Below are 20878 nucleotides of genomic sequence, written 5' to 3'. Positions count from 1 at the left end.
GAAATATATACCAAAGACATTCTGAAACCCTGAACCTTTTCCCATAAAAAAGAGATTTATTTGTAAAATGGGGACTCTACCCATAATAAATGGACTACAGGTACTGCCAATTTAGGCCTATTCGTGAATTTGAATCTACGAAGAGAAGATTTTTGTTGACAAGGTTATATGTATATAGATAATCTTTCTTATTAATTGGTAGAAATCCTGTGTTTTCTACAAAGAACTTAATACTCATTAAATAAAACTATAAAAAAAATTTTTTTTAAAGAGCCCCTAACTGGTTTGGCTCAGTGGATAGAGCGTCGGCCTGCAGACTGAAATGTCCCAGGTTCAATTCCAGTCAAGGGCATGTACCTTGGTTGTGGGCACATCTCCAGTAGGGAGTGTGCAGGAGGCAGCTGATCCATGTTTCTAGCTCTCTATCCCTCTCCCTTCCTCTCTGTAAAAAAAAAATCAATAAAATATATTTAAAAAAAAAATTTTTAAAGAAACAAACAGAGAGGATCCAAATAAATAAAATCAGAAATAAAAATGGAGAAGTAACCACTGATATCACAGAAATACAAAGGGCTGTAGGAAAATACTATAAACAACTATATGCCAACAAGCTGGACAATGTGGAAGAAAATTCCCAGAAAAAATACAAACTCCCAAAACTGAATCAGGAGGAATCAGAAAACCTGACTAGGTCAATAACAACTGATAAAATAGAAGCAGTAATAAAAAAAAAACAACTCCTAGCCATTAAAAGCCCTGGTCGAGACAGCTTCACAGGGGAGTTTCGCCAAATATTCAAAGAAGAACTAATCCTTAGTCCTCAAACTATTAAAAAAAAAAAAAAAAAAAAAAAAAAAATCCAAGAGGAAGGAACACTTCCAAGCTCTTTTTATGAGGCCAGCATTATCCAAATCCCAAAACCAGATAAAGACACTATGAGGAAAGAAAATTACAGGCCAATATCCCTGATGGACATAGATGCTAAAATCCTTGACAAAATATTAGAAATCATATCCACTAATACATTAAAGGATCATACACCATGACCAACTGGGTTTATTCCAGGGATGCAAGGGTGGTATAATATATTCAAATCAATAAACATGATATATAACATAAACAAATTGAAAGACAAAAATCACATGATCATATCAATAGATGCAGAAAAAGATTCGACAAAATCCAACACCCATTTTTGATAAAAACTATCAGCAAAGTGAGAATAGAGGAAGCATATCTCAACATGATAAAGGTCATATATGACAAACCTACAGTCAACATCATACTCAATGGGCAAAAACTAAAAGCATTTCCCCTAAGAACAGGAATATCTGCTTTCACCACTAGAAGTACTAGAAGTCTTAGCCACAGTGATCAGAGAAGAAGAAAAGGCATCAAAATTGGAAAGGAGGAAGTAAAACTCTCATTATTTGCAGATGACATGATACTGTACATAGAAAACCCTAAAGACTCCACCAAAAACTATTAGATTTAATAAATGAATTTGGCAATGTAGCAGGATACAAAATCAACACTCAAAAATCTATGGCTTTTTTATACACCAATAATAAATTCTCAGAGAGAGAAACTAAATAAACAATCTCATTAACATTGCACCAAAAAAATTAAAATACTTAGGAATAAACTCAACCAAGGAGGCAAAAGACCTGTTCTTGGAAAACTACAGGATGTTGAAAAAAGAGATAAAAGAAGATATAAAAAAGTGGAAGAATATACTGTATTCATAGATTGATAGAATCAACATCATTAAAATGTCCCTACTACCCAAAACAACCTACATATTCAAAATGCCATTCCTATTAAAATACCAATAGCATATTTCACAGAGGTAGAACAAATACTCCAAAAATTTATATGGGATCAAAAAGTAGCTGTAGCAATTTTGAGAAAGAAAAACAAAGTTGGAGGAATCACAATGCCAGATTTCAAGTTATACTGCAAAGCCACTGTAATCAAAATAGTCTGGTACTGACACAAGAACAGGCATATAGACCAATGGAACAGAAGAACCCAGAAATTGACTTATGCCGTTATGCTCAATTAATATTTGATAATGGAGGCAAGAGCATACAATGAAATTAAGAGAGTCTCTTCAGCCGAAACCAGTTTGGCTCAGTGGATAGAGCGTCGGCCTGCCGACTGAAAGGTCCCAGGTTTGATTCCAGTCAAAGGCATGCATGTACCTTGGTTGCGGGCACATCCCCAGTAGGGGGTGTGCAGAAACGAGACCAACTTACACTACACACAAGATTAAACTCAAAATGGATAAAAGACTTAAATGTAAATGGTGAAACCATAAAAATCCTAGAAAAACCCACAGGCTGCAAAATTTCAGACATCTCTCGTAGCAATTATGTTTACAGATACATCTCCTAGGGCAAAGGAAACTAATGAGAAAATATACAAATGGGCTACAGCTAAATTAAAAGCTTCAGCAGAACAAAAGAAACCATCAACAAAACAAAAAGAGAGCCCAAATATGGGAAAACATATTTGACAATGATACATCTGACAAAGAGTTAATAACCAAAATATATAAGGAACTCATACAGCTTAACAAAAGGAAGACAAACAACCCAATTAAAAAAATGGGCAAAGGACCTAAATAGACACTTATCCAAAGAGGACATACAGATGTCCAAGAGACATATGAAAAAATGCTCAAAGTCACTAATCATCAGAGAGATGCAAATCAAAATGATAATGAGGTACCATCTCACACCTGTCAGAATGGCTACCATCAACAAATCAACAAATGACAAGTGCTGGAGAGGATGTGGAGAAAAGGGAACCATAGTACACTGTTGATGGGAATGCAGACTGGTGCAACCATTATGAAAAACACTATGGAGTTTCCTCAAAAAATTAAATATGGAACTGCCATTTGACACCACTTCTAGGAGTATATCCTAAGAAACCAGAAGCACCAATCAGAAAGAATGTATGCACCTCTATGTTCACAGCAGCACAATTTACAATAGCTAAGATCTGGAAACAGCCCAAGTGCCCACCAGTAGATGAGTGAATAAGAAAACTGTGGTACATTTATACCATGGAGTACTGTGCAGCAGTAAAAAAGGAGAATCTCTTACCCTTTGAAACAGCATGGAGAGACCTGGAGAATATCATGCTAAGTGAAATAAGCCAGTCAGTGAAAGACAAGTATCACATGACAGCACTCATATGTAGAATCTAGTAACAAAATAAACTGATGAACGGAGTGTATCAGAGGTGTGGAAGCATGGAACAAAATGGAGAATCTCAGAGAGAAGATGGGGGAGGGTGGGTGGGTAGGGAGGTAATCAACCAAAAACCTTGTATACATATATACATAACCCATGGTCACAGATGATAGAGTGCTGAAGGCCTGGGGCGGGGAGGAGGAGGGCATGGGCTAGAGGGGTCAATGGGGGGAAAAGTGGTACATATATAATACTTCCAATATTAAAGAATTATTAAATTGTATATTGTCAGTCAACAGTGACTGATATGGCCTGAACGAAAAGTATACTGTCAGTCACCAGTGACTGACAAGGTCCAGACAGAAAGTATATTGACAGTCACCGGTGATTGTCATGGTGCTTAACATGTTAAGTAAAAAAAGAAAAAGAATTAGCCTGGCTGGTATGGCTCAGTTGGTTGCGCATCATCCCATACACCAAAAGGTTGTGGGTTTGTTCCTTTTGGGGGCATGCAGGAGGCAGCCGATGGATGTTAGGCTTTCACATCAATGTTTCTATTTCTCTCTCTCTCTCCTCTCTCTTTAAAAAACAATAAAAATTAAATAAAACAGCCGAAACCGGTTTGGCTCAGTGGTAGAGCGTCTGTCTGCGGACTGAAAGGTCCCAGGTTCGATTCCGGTCAAGGGCATGTACATTGGTTGCGGGCACATCCCTGGTAGGGGGTGTGCAAGAGGCAGCTGGTTGATGTTTTGACGTTTCTAGCTCTCTATCTCTCTCCCTTCCTCTCTGTAAAAAATCAATAACATATATAACAACAAAAAATTTAATTAAATTAAAAATGAATCAAAGAGTCTGTCATGGAGAATAAACAGAGAGGCATAGATGTAACTAAAAATAAAGCCAAATAGATGTTGGTGTCAGGGGAGAGGGTTGCTCAGAGCCTCTGAGGGGGCTGGGGGAAATGGCTCATAGCCTCACACAACCAAGTATGGGTACTGGTCCCCACTTGCCAGTTGGTAGTCTGTTAACCTCTCTGGGAAGTAAGAGCCTGCCCAGCTCCATGAGCCACCCTCCTCAGGGATGCCAGCTCCCTCCCTCCATCACAGGACACACTAGTTCTCTGGGGTCCATAGGAGAGGGAGCAGCAGGCTGAGCAGAGTGGCTATCTTAGCAGAACAGGGGAGGGAGTTGGGTAGGTGGGTAGGGGGTGTGTATGGCTCAAATTGCCTTTTCAAAGCCTGGCCAGACCCAGAGTCAGCCAGAGAAGGTCTGTTTTTCCCCCCCTCACCATGAAGGTGACTTCACTCCCACATTCTGTATGCAGAGTTTATTTTTTGAGTGCAGCTCTGTAAGCTCACCTGGCCAATAAGGGCAAACCCTCTCTTCTCGGCCCTCCCAAGCCTGAGATCCTAGGCCCCTTATGCTAGCATTCAGGGATGGGGGTAGGGACCATGACGCCAGGGCCACCAACTCAGGCCCAGAGCTGATGGCAGGGCCTATTTTCTCCTGCTGACTTTGGATCTCACAAACCAAGCAGCAACCCTGTTTGCCTGAGACAGGCTCCCCAAATCTGGAGTTGCAGGGCAAGGTGTAAAGAGGAACTTCAGGAAGGCAGACATGGGCTCTGTGTTTTGTCATCAAAGCCCCTCTCAGTCCCTCCTACCTGGCCTCCCCCAGAACACACACATTAACCCAGGCCTGCTCTGACTCGTCCCTCAGACTCACTGTGGCCATTCTAAAATTCCTCTCAGCCAGAACCCACCCAATGCCTGGTCTGGACGTTCACTGGGACACAGTGAGGAGATCCAGTCAATGTGTGCTCACCTGACATACACAATGACGCCCAGTCCACAGATACTCACAAGGACACACACTTCTAGAGGAGGCTCAAAGACATAGTGACAAGAAGCCAACCCCAGCTGGGTCTCTCCCATCAAGCCTGCTGCCCATTCCCAAGTGGCCAAGAGACAGGCCCCACCTACCTGCTTGTCCTGCAGGTCCGAGGAGAGCTCATAGCTCTCAGAGAGGGAACGTGAGCGTTTGATGGCCTCCTCCTCGGCCTGCTTGCGCAGGATGGAGGTTGAGTGCTGCAGCTTGGGCCTCCGTGTGCGCTGCCCCAGTGGCCCTGAGTACAGCCCATAGGCGCCCACAGACGTGTGTTCGTAATGGTCCGGGCTCAGGCTGGAGCCAGGTGCTAAGGGGTCCTGATGATAGGCCGAGGGACTGTCCAATGATGTGCAGGTCTCACTGCTGGGGGCCTCGCCCTCCACACTGCAGAAGAGAGAGGAGAGAGGCCTCCAGTGAGCAGGAAACCAGAATCCAGTGCATTTTGGGGCACCAGAAGGCAGGAGTGGGTAATGTCCAAGAGGCAGCCTACCACATGGTAGTGGAACTCCACACCCCTAGTCTTCCTACTTCCCCTAACCCTCCTGCAGTTGACCACTCTGTATAGCCAGAGGGACCCTGCCAAGACTCTCTGCTCCACATCTTTCTGAGGCTCACCTCCCTCAGGATTCATTTTCTCTATAGAACTTACCACCTTCTAACATCTAACACTTTACTGATTTTGCTTACTGTCCATCTCCTACACAAAAAAGTCAATTTGTGAGGACAGATGTTTAGCTCATTGAGACACTGATGATACCAATGCCTAAAGCAGAACCTATAAACAAACAAACAAACAAACAAAACAAAAAACCCACAGAATCAGTGGTTTACTTAACGCAGATGGTAGGAGTGAGGTGCCTAGTAAGATTTACTCACTGACTGAATGGACCCTGTCACTTCCTCTCCCTCACTCCTACCATCTGCGTTAAGTAAACCACTGATTCTGTAGGGTTTTTTGTTTGTTTGTTTGTTTTAAACAACAAAACAGTAATTAACAAAAGTGACTCTTTACTGCATCTACTCAGGGATCATGAAGTACCCCAATACTTCAGAATATGCCTTTATTTGAAGGTAGGGTCAATAAGAGATAATTAAGTTAAAATGAGGTCACTATAGTCCTAATCCAATATGACTGGAATCCTTATGAGAGACTAGGACACAGATACACACACAGGGATGACCATGTAAGGATGTGGGGAGAAAATAGCCCTCTACATGTCGAGGAGAGAGGCCTCAGAGAAAGTAGCCCTGTGACACCTTGATCTCAGCCTCTCAGTCTCAGGAACTGTGAGGAATAAATGTCTGTTGTTAGAGCCTGTGGCACTTGTTCTGGCATAGGGACTTGCCCGATGTTGCACAGATAGTGAGTAGGATTAAAGCCCAAGTTGGTAGGACTCCAAGTTGGTAGGACTCCACCTCACTGCCCTTCATCCCCAGGACACGTACATATCCTCCCCAAACTCCAAGCACCAGGGCTGACGAGGGGAGTGGTTGACTTCATCCTGAACTCATGAACTCAGCTGATGAACACTGGTTACCAATGCAGACTGCTCTTCAGCATAGGGCACAGAGCAAAGGGAGAAATTTATACAAGATATTTATAAGATATTTATAAATATCTTGTATAAGATATTTAAGATATTTCCATTTGCCTGTCCCTGTAGACTATCACTCAAATTTTATAAAACCCTGAGGCTAGTGCAGGATCTCTCTGGGGCCCAGTACTTCAGAGAAGTGATGCAGGCCCTACTTAGGCTACAGTCCTTCCTTAATACTGTTTACCCCCCTTCCATTGCCTCTACTTGTCACAGGGATTGCCAGGGCCACACTGCCAGGTGTAGAATGTGAGACTGTTCACCAACTCCTAGGTGAGACTCAAAGTAGGGGTTAGGGAAGGAAACCCTGGAGCAGAGAGGGCCAGGACAAAGGCAACAGACCCATGCAGTCTATTCCAATTCTGCCCTGAGCCAGGTCTGGGTAGCCAACTCATAATACAAAAAGACTTCCACTCCACCAACTGGCCCTGCTTCCAGGAACATGCAGTGGCTGTCCTGTGACAAAGGACATCCCATTCTGCTCCCCAGAGGCTAAAGTGTGACTAGAGGTCCTTCTCTGGGGAAGAGCCCTGGGCTAGAAGTTAAAAGACTAGGTGCTGCAGAGACCAGTTTGGCTCAATGGATAGAGCGTCGGCTTGGGGACTGAAAGGTCCCGGGTTCGATTCCGGTCAAGGGCATGTACCTTGGTTGCGGGCATATCCCCAGTAGGGGGTGTGCAAGAGGCGGCCGATCGATGACTCTCTCTCATTGATGTTTCTAGCTCTCTATTTCTCTCCCTTCCTCTCTTTTCAAAATCAATAAAATATATTTAAAAAAAAAAAAATAAAAGACTAGGTGCTTTGCCTTGATCTGGCTGTGAACCAGGCTGGTCAGTTCTCATTTCAAGGGCTAAATGCTTTTGAGGAGTCAAAGGAATACCAGCCTTCACAACTCTCCTGACATCAGTCAACTAACAGCAGCTTCCTTTGGGCCTCATGAGTATGTGTTGAGTAGAGAAAGGGATGGGGACACAAAGAACTTAAAATGTTAGTATTGTTTTGTGGACGGTAAAGGGGCTCTGTAATAAATCTAACCAAAGGTAACCTCACAGGGTGATCTGATTATAAATTCCTAACGGGGAAGGTCATGGTGGGTAGTCATGCCCCAGACTTATAAGACTTATCTTTCCTTAGGCAAGCCCTGTCCAAATGCCTTTTTCAGAGCCCTCAGAAGTAATCATTCTCAAGGAAGCACATAATCTTAACTACCGGTATCCTGTACCTTGTTTTCTCTTGACTTCATGTTAGCATCCTTCTACTTCCTCCTTAATTCCAAATGTATAAAAGACTGCAAAACTGTTATTCTCTGAGCATCTGAGATCTTACTTCCCAGCATGTCTTTAATTTGACTCAAATAAACACAAAAAATCTCTACAGGTTTGGACATTTCTTACATCAACATTTATTTGGTATAGTATTGCAGGATTCTGAAGAAGCCCACCCTGGACCACCCTGCAGACACATACCGAGGTACCCAGTGCTAGGTACCAGCAGAGGCCCATTGTGTCCCCCTGGCTCCCTGCTTCACAATGGGTACACTTGGATGAGTTTTATCTTGAAATCTTAGACCTTCCTGTTTTAGGAAACAGATCCTGAATTTATCTGAGCTGTTCTCAGAAAATTCTTGAGGTAGAAAAGGGCTGAGATAATCCAGAGAAATGGGTAAAATGGGTTGTTGCTTTTATGTTTAGGTTAAGGTGACCAGACTTCCTGCTTTTGGTGGGACAATCCCGATTTTTAACAATTTGTCCGGCGTCCCTCAGCATTTTAAAAAAGTCCAAAAAATTTAAAAGATTCTTTCCAAAAATCGGGACTTTTGAAAAATGCTGCGGGACACGGGACAAATTGTTAAAAATTGGGACTGTCCCACCAAAAGCGGGACGTCTGGTCACCTCAGTTTAGGTGTATGGGTTTTTTGTTTTTGTTTTTTAATTTGATTGCTTACTGAGAACCTGAACAAAACCTTTCCTGGATAACATTTAAAAGACATTTGGCTGGAGCTTTTTTTGGCATTTAAATTCAGCTCTGTAGGCATTTACTTTTTTGCCTCTTCTTATCTATTTTTTGAGTTATTTAAGAAAAGTAAAAACATTTATAAAGAAAATGTATTAAAGTTATCTTTTCACCACTCCCTTAAAGGTTAAATGAGAGACTAAACTCTAGTTAGCTCCAAAAGAGAAAGGACACTTCCTTCCCCAACCTGAATCTCAGGTATTCTTAGGTGACAAAGAAGCTTTGTGGAATTGCCTGAGGAAATACTTTCTCCAGGGTGTAAAGCTGTCTTTAGAGAGATTCACCTTATCTGGCTCAACCAAAGAAGGGCACACATAAAGGCTGATTTTCCCTAGAAGTTTGTTTAGACTCTTATAAAGATCTCAAAGAAAAACCAAAATTAACTGGGAAATTGTGCCTCAGAAGCCAACAAGTCCCACAACTGTCAGCCTACCATTAATACTCCTGCAGGATCCTTTGTTACTTCAAGTCATTTTCAGGCACAATTAGAAAAAGCTGGCTGTAAAATTAAGCAGAATGAATGGAAAACTTTTCATTGGTCTCTCAAAGATTCAAAAAGAAGATTTAGATAAATGGATGGAGACACATAGAACTCATGTTGTATTTTAGGTGGCAATCCAATTCTTTGAGGTATTAAAAATGCCTATCCAGAAAGGTCTGCAGAAAGATGCTCTCAGCACTGTGAGACAGTGACTCAGCACAGGAAACAGGTGTCTGCCTTCTGAGCTTTAACTCCAGAGTCCCCAACCCTGGCTTCAGCTCACATAGCTCCAGTCCACCCTACCCTCCCTCTGCTGGAGCACAAGGAGAGAGAGATCTACATAACCAGACATCCTGAAAAGAGACATGGGGTGACAAAGAAACAGCCCACAAATGAAAGAAAAGCAGGCATCACCAGAAAAGGAAGTAAACGAGTTAGAGGCAAGCAACCTACCAGACCAAGAATTCAGAGTAATGATCATAGGATGGCTAAAAAGAATGGAAGAGAAATTTGACAATATGAGTAAGAACCAAGAGGAAATGAAGAAGAACCAAGAGGAAATGAAGATGAACCAAGAAGAAATGAAAAATGACATTGCTACTATGAAGAACTCAATAGAAAGCATCAAGAGCAGACTAGAAAAAGCAGAGGACCGCATCAGTGAGCTAGAAGAAAAGATAAAAAAAAATACCCAATTAGAGCAGCTTCTAGAAAAAAAAAACAAATTAAAAAAATTAAAAAGCAGGAGGAGAGCCTAAGGGAACTTTGGGACAATACAAAACAAAACAATATTAGAATAATAGGGGTTCCAAAAGAAAAGGAAATTGATGAAGACATGGAAAATGTATTTCAAGAAATAATGACAGAAAACATTCCTGAGATAGAGAAAAAAACCCCACACAAATCCAAGATGCTTGCAGAGTCCCAAGCAAAATGAATCCCAAAAGACCGACGCCAAAGCACATTATAATTAAATTGGCAAACACCAACGACAAACTAAGAATCTTAAAAGCAGCCAGAGAGAGACAGAAAAGTTACATATAAAGGAACCCCCATCAGACTAGCAACTGATTTCTCAACAGAAACTCATCAGGCCAGAAAAGAATGGAATGAAATATACAAAGTCATGCAAAGGAGGGGCTGAATCCAAAAATACTGTATCTGGCAAGGCTATCAATCAAAATTGAAGGTGAAATCAGGAGCTTCACAGACAAAAAAATACTAAAGGAAATTATCTCCACCAAACCAGCAATGCAAGAAATGCTAAAGGGTCTGCTGTAAAAATAAAGAAATAGGAAGCGAAGAAGTAATACAGGGTTATAGAATAAAAATGGCATCAAATAAGGACATATCAATAATAACTTTAAATGAAAATGGATTAAATGCTCCAATCAAAAGACATAGGGTAACAGATTGGATAAGAAAAGAAGACCCATATATCTGCTGTCTACAAGAAACCCATTTCAGAAAAAAAGACGCACACACACTGAGGGTGGAGGGATGGAAAAAGGTTTTCCAGGCAAATGGAAATGAAAAAAAAGCTGGGGTAGCAATACTTATATCTGACAAATTAGATCTCAGAGTGAAGACATAACAAGAGATAATGAAGGCCACTTCATAATACTAAAGGGAGCAATCCAACAAGAACAAATAACTCTGGTAAACATATATGCACCCAATACAGCAGCACCCAAATACATTAAAAAAAAAAAAAAAAACTGCTGGAGGACATTAAAGGAGAGATTAATAGCAATATAATCATAGTAGGAGATTTTAATACCCCACTGTCACCTTTGGACAAATCATCTAAACAAAAAATCAGGAAAGAAACATCAATCCGAAATGACTCACTAGACCAGATGGAATTAATTGACATCTTCAGAACATTTCACCCCAAAGCCAAAGAATATACATTCTTCTCAAGTGCACATGGGTCATTTTTAAAGATAGACCACATGTTGAGACATAGGCAAAGTCTCTTCAAATTCAAGAAGATAGAAATCATATCAAGCATCTTCTAGATCATAGTGGCATAAAATTGGAAATCAACTACAATAAAAATAATACAAAGAAATCAAACACATGGAGACTAAATAGCATGCTATTGAACAAGGACTGGGTTACCAGAGAAATCAAGGAAGAAATTAAAAACATCCTGGCAACAAATGACAATGAAAACACAACAATCCAAAATCTATGGGACACAGCAAAAGCAGTTTTGAGAGGGAAGTTCATATCTCTACAAGCCTATTGAAAAAAACAAGAAAAAATGGTAACAAATTATCTAACTCTACAACTCAAAGAGTTAGAAAAAGGGCAACAAGAAAAGCCCAGTGTAAGCAGAAAGAAGGAAATAACAAAAATCAGAGCACAGATAAAGGACATAGAGACCAAAGAAACAATACATAAGATCAACAAAACCAAGAGCTTGTTCTTTGAAAGGATAAACAAGATTGATGAACCTCTAGCCAAACTAACCAAGAAATAAAGAGAGAGGACCCAAATTAACAAAATCAGAAACGAAAGAGGTGAAATAACAACAGACCGCACCGAAATACAAAGGATTGTTACAAAATACTACGAACAACTCTATTCCAACAAACTGGACAAACTGGAGGAAATGGACATATTCCTAGAAAAATACAACCTTCCAAAACTCAATCAGGAAGAATCTAAAAATCTCAATAGACCAGTGGCTTGGGAAGAAATTGAAACAGTCATCAAAAAGCTTCTAGCAAACAAAAGCCTGGGACCAGAGGGCTTCACAGGAGAGTTTTACCAAACATTCAAGGAAGATCTGAAACCTATCCTCCTCAGACTATTCCAAAAAATTCAAGAGAAAGGAACACTTCTATGCTCCTTCTATGAAGCCAGCATCACCCTAATACCAAAACCAGATAAAGACAACACAATGAAAGAGAATTACAGGCCAATATCCCTCATGAACATAGATGCCAAAATCCTCAACAAAATTCTAGCAAATCGGCTCCAGCAGAATATCATAAAGATCATACACCATGACCAAGTAGGATTTATTCCAGGAATGCAAGGATGATACAATATCCCCAAATCATTAAACGTGATACATCACGTAAACAAATTGAAAGATAAAAATCATATAATCATATCAATTGATGCAGAAAAAGCATTTGATAAAATCCAACAACCTTTCCTGGCAAAAACTCTCAACAAGGTGGGAGTACAAGGATCATACCTCAACATAATAAAAGCTATATATGATAAACCCACAGCCAACATCATACTCAATGGGCAAAAACTAAAACCATTCCCTCTAAGAACAGGAACAAGATAGGGTTGCCCACCCTCACCACTCCTGTTTGACATAGTACTGGAAGCACTAGCCATTGCAATTATACAAGAAGAATAAATAAAAGGTATCCAAATTGGAAAAGAAGTAAAATTATCCTTATTTGCAGATGACATGATATTGTACATAAAAAACCCAAAAGACTCCATCAAAAAACTAAATGACTTAATAAATGAATTTGGCAATATAGCAGGATACAAAATTAATGCCAAGAAATCTATGGCATTTCTACCCTGTTTCCCCGAAAATAAGACAGTGTCTTATATTAATTTTTGCTCCCAAAGGTGCACTAGGTCTTATTTTCAGGGGATGTCTTATTTTTCCATGAAGAATACGGTACACATTTATTGTTAAATGAAAATAAAGGAAATTTATTACCTGTATACGGTACAGTAGTACAAACCAGACAAACTATGAATTTTACAGTATCAAGAATTTACTCATTTATTCAATGACAATCATGTCATCATCTTCTGGAACATCATCATAACAATCCAATTCCTGAATTTCCTGGTGAATTTCTTGTGACTCCATTTCTTTCAGAATCAGTGGACCAAATCTCTCATGTTTAGCCTAGGGGGGCTTATTTTCGGGGGAATGCCTTATATTTCACTCAGAAAGAAACCTGTAAGTAGGTCTTATTTTCGGAGAATGTCTTATTTTCGGGGAAACACAGTATATACCAATAATGATCTTACAGAAACAGAAACTAAAAAGGCAATCCCATTTACTATTGCAGCAAAAAAAATTAAGATACTTCGGAACAAACCTAATTAAGGAAGTAAAAGACCTATACGCGGAAAACTACACGACACTGAAAAGAGAGACAGAGGAAGTGTAAACAGATGGAAGAATATACCATGTTCATGGATTGGTAGAATCAACATCATTAAAATGTCTATAATTCCCAAAGCAATTTATAGGTTCAATGCACTCCCCATTAAAATTCCAACAGCATATTTCACTGACCTAGAAAGAACTCTCCAAAAATTCATTTGGAATAATAAAAGTCCTCGAATAGCCACAGCAATCCTGAGAAAGAAGAGTAAAGTAGGAGGGATCTCAGTACCATATTTCAAGCTGTATTACAAAGCCACTGTTCTCAAAACAGCCTGGTACTGGCACAAGAACAGACATATCGATCAATGGAATAGAATAGAGAATCCAGATATCAACCCAAATCACTATGCTCAATTAATATTTGACAAAGGAGGCACGAGCATACAATGCAGTCAAGACAGTCTCTTCAATAAATGGTGTTGGGAAAATTAGACAGATACATGCAAAAGAATGAAACTAGATCACCAACTTACACCATACACAAAAATAAACTCAAAATGGATACAGGATTTAAACATAAAACGGGAAACCATAAAAATACTAGAAGCATCCACAGGCAGCAAAATCTCAGACATATGCCAAAAGAACTTCTTCACTGATACTGCCCCTAGGGCAATGGAAGCCAAAGAGAAAATAAACAAATGGGACTACAACAAAATAAAAAAGCTTTTTTTACAGCAAAAGAAACCATCAACAAAACAACAAGAAAGCCCACGGTGTGGGAGAACATATTTGCAAATGTTATCACTGATAAAGGTTTAATCTCCAACATCTACAGACAGCTTATACAACTAAATAAAAGGAAAATAAATGACCCAATTATAAAATGGGCAATGGATCTAAATAGAATCTTCTCAAAAGAAGACAGAAGGAAGACCAAGAAGCACATGAAAACATGCTCAAAGTCACTAATTATCCGAGAGATGCAAATCAAAACAACAATGTGGTACCATCTCACACCTGTCAGAATGGCCAACATCAACAAATCAACAAACGACAAGTGTTGGCGAGGTTGTGGAAAAAAAGGAACCCTCATGCACTGCTGGTGGGAATGCAGACTGGTGCAACCACTGAGGAGAACAGAATGGAGCTTCCTCAAAAAACTGAAAATGGAACTCCCATTTGACCCAGTAATCCCACTCCTAGGAATATATCCCAAGAAGCTAGAAACACCAATCAGAAAGGATATATGCACCCCTATGTTCATAGCAGCACACTTTACAATAGCCAGAATTTGGAAACAGCCTAGGTGCCCGTCAGCAGATGATTGGATCAAAAAACTATGGTACATCTACACAATGGAATATTATGCTGCCATAAAAAAAGGAAGGAATTCTCATCATTTGCAGCAACCTGGATGGAATTGGAGAACATCATGCTGAGTGAAATAAGCCAATCAATGAAAGAGAAACACCACATGACCTCACTCATTTATGGATAATAAAGAACATTATAAACTGATGAACCAAAAGATAGATATAGAGGCAGTAAAGCAACAAGCAGACTGTCAAATTACAGCGGGGAGGGTAGGGAGGTCTGAGGAAGGTAAGAGATCAACCGAAGGACTTGTATGCATGCATAAAGTACAACCAATGGACACAAAACTCTGGGGAGGGAGGGCATGTATTGGGGGGGGGGGGTAATGGTATATGTACAGAGACAATAATTTAATGAAAAATTTTTCAAAAATAATGCCTATCCAACCTATGAACCAGGTCACAGTTCAATTCTGGGTCAGGGCACATGCCTGAATTATGAGCTCGATCCCCAGTGTGGGGCAAGCAGGAGGCAGCCAATAAATGATTCTCTTTCATCATTGATGTTTCTAGCTCCCTCTTCCTTCTTCTCTGAAACATAAAATATATTATACATATATGTATTATAAATAGATAAATAAATAAATATGCCTATCCTTATTTTAAAAGGCGAAGGTCACTGGAACTTGATTTGTCAAGGACAGATACAAATTTTAAGTGTCTTATCCCAACAAGGACAGATACAAATTTTAAGTGTCTTATCCCAACTGTCAAAACAAAATATGGATCCAACTGTTCTTTTATAAGCTAGTTTTTCTTATGGCTAGAAAGTTCGTCTATGTGTTTCTATTTATCTATGTTGTAAATGTGAGGCAATTTTTTACCTCTGGATGATATTGTTAAAATTAAACATATTGATGTTAATTGATTTTGAAGGCAAGCGTTTGTAATGATTGGGTATTCTAAAATTCTCAGAAATATAAAAGCTAACCCAAAAGCTTTTCAAGTTCATGTGTTCTAAAATTACTCTTTAGTAAATAAACTTTGTTGGGTTAAGTAGAACAGAAATGTCTTTCAGGTTGTTGACATTAAAGACTTGTTCTTTCGTTGTTGTTGTTGTTGTTTTTAATTGATTTTAGAGATAGAGAAACATCAATTTGTTGTTCCACTTACTTATACATTCATTGGTTAATTCTTTTAAAATATATATATATATATTTTTTTTTTTTACAGAGAGGGAGAGGGACAGAGAGCTAGAAACATCGATGAGAGAGAGAGAAACATCAAAAACATCGATCAGCTGCCTCCTGAACACCCCCCACTGGGGATATGCCTTCAAACAAGGCACATGCCCCTGACCAGAATCAAACCTGGGACCCTTCAGTCCGCAGGCCGACGCTCTATCCATTGAGCCAAACTGGTTTCGGCTGTTGTTGTTTTTTTAATGTTAAAATTGCATTAATCTAAATAAGTGAGAGAAAATGAATTACCAGGCCTGATCTGTGTAGCTCAGAGGTTGAGCATTGACCTGTGAACAAAGAGGTCACAGTTCGATTCCTGGTTGGGTTATATAACCCGGCTGCAGGCTCACTCCCCAGTGTGGAACATGAAGAAGGCAGCTGATCAATGATTCTCTCTCATCATTGATATTTCTCTCCCTCTCTCCCTCTACCTTCCTCTCTGAAATCATAAAAATATGTTTTTTAAAAAAGAAAGGCCCTGACATGTTTGCTCAGTGGATAGAGTTGCAGCCTGCAGACTGGGAGGTCCCAGGTTCGGTTCTGGTCAAGGGCATGTACCTTGGTTGCAGGCACATCCCCAGTAGGGAGAGTGCAGGAGGTGGCTGATCAGTGTTTCTCTCTCACTGATGTTTCTGGCTCTCTATCCCTTTCCCTTCCTCTTTGTTAAAAATTAATATTTTTTTTTTTTAAAAAAAGAAAGTGCCAACTAGGTGACCACTTCTCACAGGGAGCTCCCAGGAGACAATGACTGTAAAGATCACTAACTGCCACCTAGAGATTCTGTTTATTGTGAAGAACATCAAATAAAAGACACTTTCCAATCTCATTGGAAGGGGACCCTATCGGGCACCTCACCAGGAAGGGACATCGACCCCTGTGTCTCTGACACTTGCCTCCTCCTATAAGGGACGCCAAAGACTCCTCTAGGTTGAAAAGCCCCTGACTTCAGAGGTGGACAGCTATCCAAAGACATCTACAAGGTCTGTATACCAACCAAGTGATGTTGAACTCAGAATCCATTTCCATTGTTTTTGTCTGCTAATAATAGTCATCATAATAGTATACTTAGTCTTTGGATATTTTCTATATAGTCCAACTCCTTATGATTTCTGAACATGTACAAAACAACTATTAATACCCTTTTCATGGCTTATGTGAATGTTATACTAGATGCAAAATACAAAAACTGAGACAGAGGAAAAACTCGAATCATGCTAGCTCATAGAACAGAAATGACCCAGAGAGTTTTTCACAATAAAACCCAAAAAGGCCTCACTGCCTTCCATTTACCTACCTTCCCCTTTTGGAAAATTTGGCCTCAACTCACATCCTATGGTTACAGTGCTGCCTCTTCCCCAGTGGCCCCCCTTTTCAACAAAACAATGCCGATATTGAGATTACTAAGAGAAAACCTTCCTCACATTGTGAGATCATATGATCCGACCAAAGAGTTGGTCATCAATACAACCTTTGGATTGTTTTATGACCAAAAGGGGGAACTGTGGAAAATAAAAAAGGGGTGAGGAGTCTATGGAAAGAAACCTCACAGGGTGACCTGATCATAAATTCCTAATTGGGCAGATCTTGGTGGGTAGTCACGTCTCAGGCATATAACTTTTCCAGTAAAAGGTTTGTTTTTGCCATAAACAAGCCTCAACCATAGTTTCTGTGCATCTAGGTAAACATACCTTTAAAATAAGTGGTAACACCTTAAGAGACCATATAATCTTCACTATTCTGTAATTCAATTCCCACCTTGCTTTCTCCCACCTCCATGTAATCTTCCTTTGTTCCCTCATTTAACTTCAAATGTATAAAAGAAACTTCAAAATTGTCATTCTCCAGAGCATTTGAAATCTTGCTTTTTGGCATGTCATCAGTTTGGCTAAAATAAACTTTTACAAAAATTCTCTTCAGGTTTGGATATTTCATATGTTCACAGTTCTGATAAAACTTCAAACAGTGCCTCACAAAAAACAGTGTGTGGAAGAGTGAAGGTGTCCCGAAGTCAGATCCACAGGTGGTTAATGCCAACTTACAAAAGAGCAGACAGTCTCCATTGGAAAAGCCCATCTGGCTGTGTGGCCGAAAGCCACATACTCCTCCCACTATCCCGCCTTCAGAGAGCAGCCTGTGAGCACCTCACCAGGATTTCCCCATGCTGGCTTTTTAAAATTCATGCTCACATGGATTTAAAATATTCTGGCCACCGTGAGTTTGCAGAAACAGGAAAGAGGGAGGTTTCTGTGCATCTCCAGAGGCAGATGCCCCATGCGCCATCTCAGGCACTCTGAGCTGTCGGTGGCTGTCAGGGAGTGAGGCAGGTGTGGGCCTTCGCTACTCTGCCTGTTGCTCTGGGAGAAGGAGCAGTGCTTATCTCTCACGTAGGTGATGGATTTGATCCTTTCTCTAGCCCAGTGGTCGGCAAAGTGCGGCTCTCTGGCCCCTATGAGTGTGGTTCTTCCACAAAATATCTGCGACTGAAACGTACAATGCGATTGAAACTTCGTGGCCCGTGTGCAGAAGTCAGTTTTCGGCTTGCAAAAGAAAGTTCAATTATTGTACTGTTGATATTTGGCTCTGTTGACTCATGAGTTTGCCGACCACTGCCCTAGCCCTTGCTGACGAGGCCTTAAAATGAGTGTGAGCAGGCAAAACAAGGTATTCTCCCTAACACCAGGGAGAGGAGTGTCTGTGGGCCCATCTGCGGTTTGGGGCCCAGGAGGTTAAGAAAAGAGAAATGTTTTTTTTTGAGGGTCACTGAACTAAGGGCTGTACCTTGCCTTGTAGTGATCAAAGGCATGGCTGCCCAAATGGCAATCTGGATTCCCAGGCAGGACATCAGCAGTGTACTGCTCTGGAGAGAGAACTGGGTCCAGCAGGAGGGGCACTCTAGGTCTGATAAGAATGGAGTTGGTTGGGGAGTGAAGAACTTTCTGGAGCTATGACAGCCCAGGATTTCTTCTCGGTGCATTACTAGCCCTCCTAAATGCCTTAGGCCAGCAGGTTCCAGAACATGCTAGGGAGAAGGGGCCAAGCCTCCATTCAAAATCAAAAAAAGGGATCTGACAGTCACCCACAGCCTTTTCCCTTCATGATGGCAACTTCCTCTCCTCTATCAGCCCTACCTTTCAAACATACCCAGGCTCTTCCCATTCCTCAGTAGGTGGTGCAGGCCACCAGCAAGTTTTCCTAGATTATCACACAGCCTCCTTACTGGTCTCCCTGCCTCTCTTTCCCCACAGAAGTCAGAGCAATCTTGATAAAACATAAACCAGATCAAGTTCCTCTTATGCTCCCCATCACACTGAGAAGACACTGTCCTTGACATGTCCTTCAAGGCCAGTCCTCAGTTGAGTTCATCTTGGCTCCTCTTCTCCTTGCTCATTCTATTCCAACCTCACTGACTTTCTCTCTTCTCAAAAGAGTGAGGCAGCCGAAATCGGTTTGGCTCAGTGGATAGAACGTCAGTCTGCGGACTGAAGGGTCCCAGATTGGATTCCAGTCAAGGGTATGTAATTTGGTTGCGGGCACATTCCCTGTAGGGGGTGTGCAAGAGGCAGCTGGTCAATGTTTCTCTCTCATCGATGTTTCTAGCTCTCTATCCCTTTCCCTTCCTCTCTGTAAAAAATCAATGAAATATATTAAAAAAAAAAAAAAAAAAAAAAAAAAAAAAAAGAGTGAGGCATACTCTTGCCTCAGGGCCTTTACATGGGCTACTCCCTCTGCTTGGAACACTCTTCCTGCATCTCTGCATGGACCTCAATCTCACTTCTTTTGGGTCCTGATTCAATGCCACCTTCTGAAAGAGGCCCACTCTATTTACCTTTAAAACCACACCTCCCTCCCCTTAGCACTTCTAATCCTTACTCTGCTTTTCCTCTCTCCATGATGATCATCACCTGGGTACACAATGTATAAAGTATTCTATATATATATTTGTTGTCTGTCTCCTACATTGGTACATAAGCTCTATAAGGGAAAGGGTAATTTGTTTGTTTTGCTTACTGATATCCCCCAAATGCTAACACATGAAGTCAGTAAATGCTTGCTGAGGAAGTGAAGGCACTTCCCCATGCGTGCTGTGTATTGGTCCTGAAACATTTTTTTTTTACATCATCCCCACTCAACATACATGTGCTACAAACCTACCTTGTGATCTTTCCCCATCACTGCACAGTGACACAGTGACCTGAGCCAGAGTCCTGGATGCCATCACTTCAGACCTTCCCTACAGCCAACCCCCACCCCTGCCCCATTCAATCTTTTGCCAATCCCTGCAGAATCTATGTGAGTGGTATTTCCTTGAGTTGTGCAATATGGCAGCCCTTCCATGTCCTGAAGATCAAAACCAACCTCAAACTATCCTGATAAGAAATGGTGAGGCCATTCTACTGCAACCACCATGGTGCCACAACCAACACTGTCCTCCGATAAAATGAGTGGACAAAAGTGGGCACATCATGAGTGGAGATGTGAAGCTTTAAGAGCTTGTCTTAAGCCAGAGAACATAACTTCTTATTTGTCCCAATCAGAAACTACTCAATATTAAATGTTAGAAGAGTCTTTTCTTAATCTGGCTAACAGAAAAATAAATTTTTTAAGTGAAAATGTCCAATGTTGACAAGTATGTGCAACAACGGGCACTCTCAGAAGTAGGTAGAACTTTTTCATAGTAACTAGAAATAATTATCAAATTAAATCATGCGGATGCTTGACTGGCAGAACCAATAAAGATATTTTATAGTAGCATCCTAAAATTCAAGGATCTAAGCCCCTGTCCTGATTAGTACTCAACTCTAATCCCAGTTCTTTCCTGGGTGAAGAGAAAGCATCAAATGTCAGCAGAAGTCATCTTCTTCCTTCCCACGGCAAGATCCCTACAGCAGTATGCCCCAGGGACAAAGCTCTTTGCTTCTGAAACCTGAGTTTCACAGGTGGGACTTTGGGGTCTGGGAACTGCCAGGCCCACCTCCACCCTCATCCCCACTCCCACCCCTCTGCTCCCCCTACTGCTTCCTCCCTCTTGAGCCTC

The 20878-nt window shown here is 40.8% G+C and overlaps 1 protein-coding gene across 8 annotated transcripts in view; it reads right to left on the bottom strand.

Annotated features, from left to right (window-relative positions):
• The window catches only part of IQSEC1 (IQ motif and Sec7 domain ArfGEF 1), a 227441-nt gene that overhangs the window by 37295 nt on the left and 169268 nt on the right, over positions 1-20878 (bottom strand). For 7 of the 8 annotated variants that reach the window (XM_084872432.1, XM_084872430.1, XM_084872434.1 and 4 more), the window contains exon 2: positions 5186-5474. The exons of the other annotated variant lie outside the window; for it this stretch is intronic. In XM_084872432.1, the coding sequence (XP_084728558.1) occupies positions 5186-5474 (289 nt within the window). The remainder of the gene's footprint in view (positions 1-5185; positions 5475-20878) is intronic. 8 annotated transcript variants of the gene reach the window in all.

The sequence above is a fragment of the Pipistrellus hanaki genome, assembly GCF_964339955.1.
Source record: "Pipistrellus hanaki genome assembly, chromosome: 2".
NCBI classification, from domain to species: Eukaryota; Metazoa; Chordata; class Mammalia; order Chiroptera; family Vespertilionidae; genus Pipistrellus; species Pipistrellus hanaki.
This window is presented reverse-complemented; position numbering and strand designations above follow the sequence as displayed.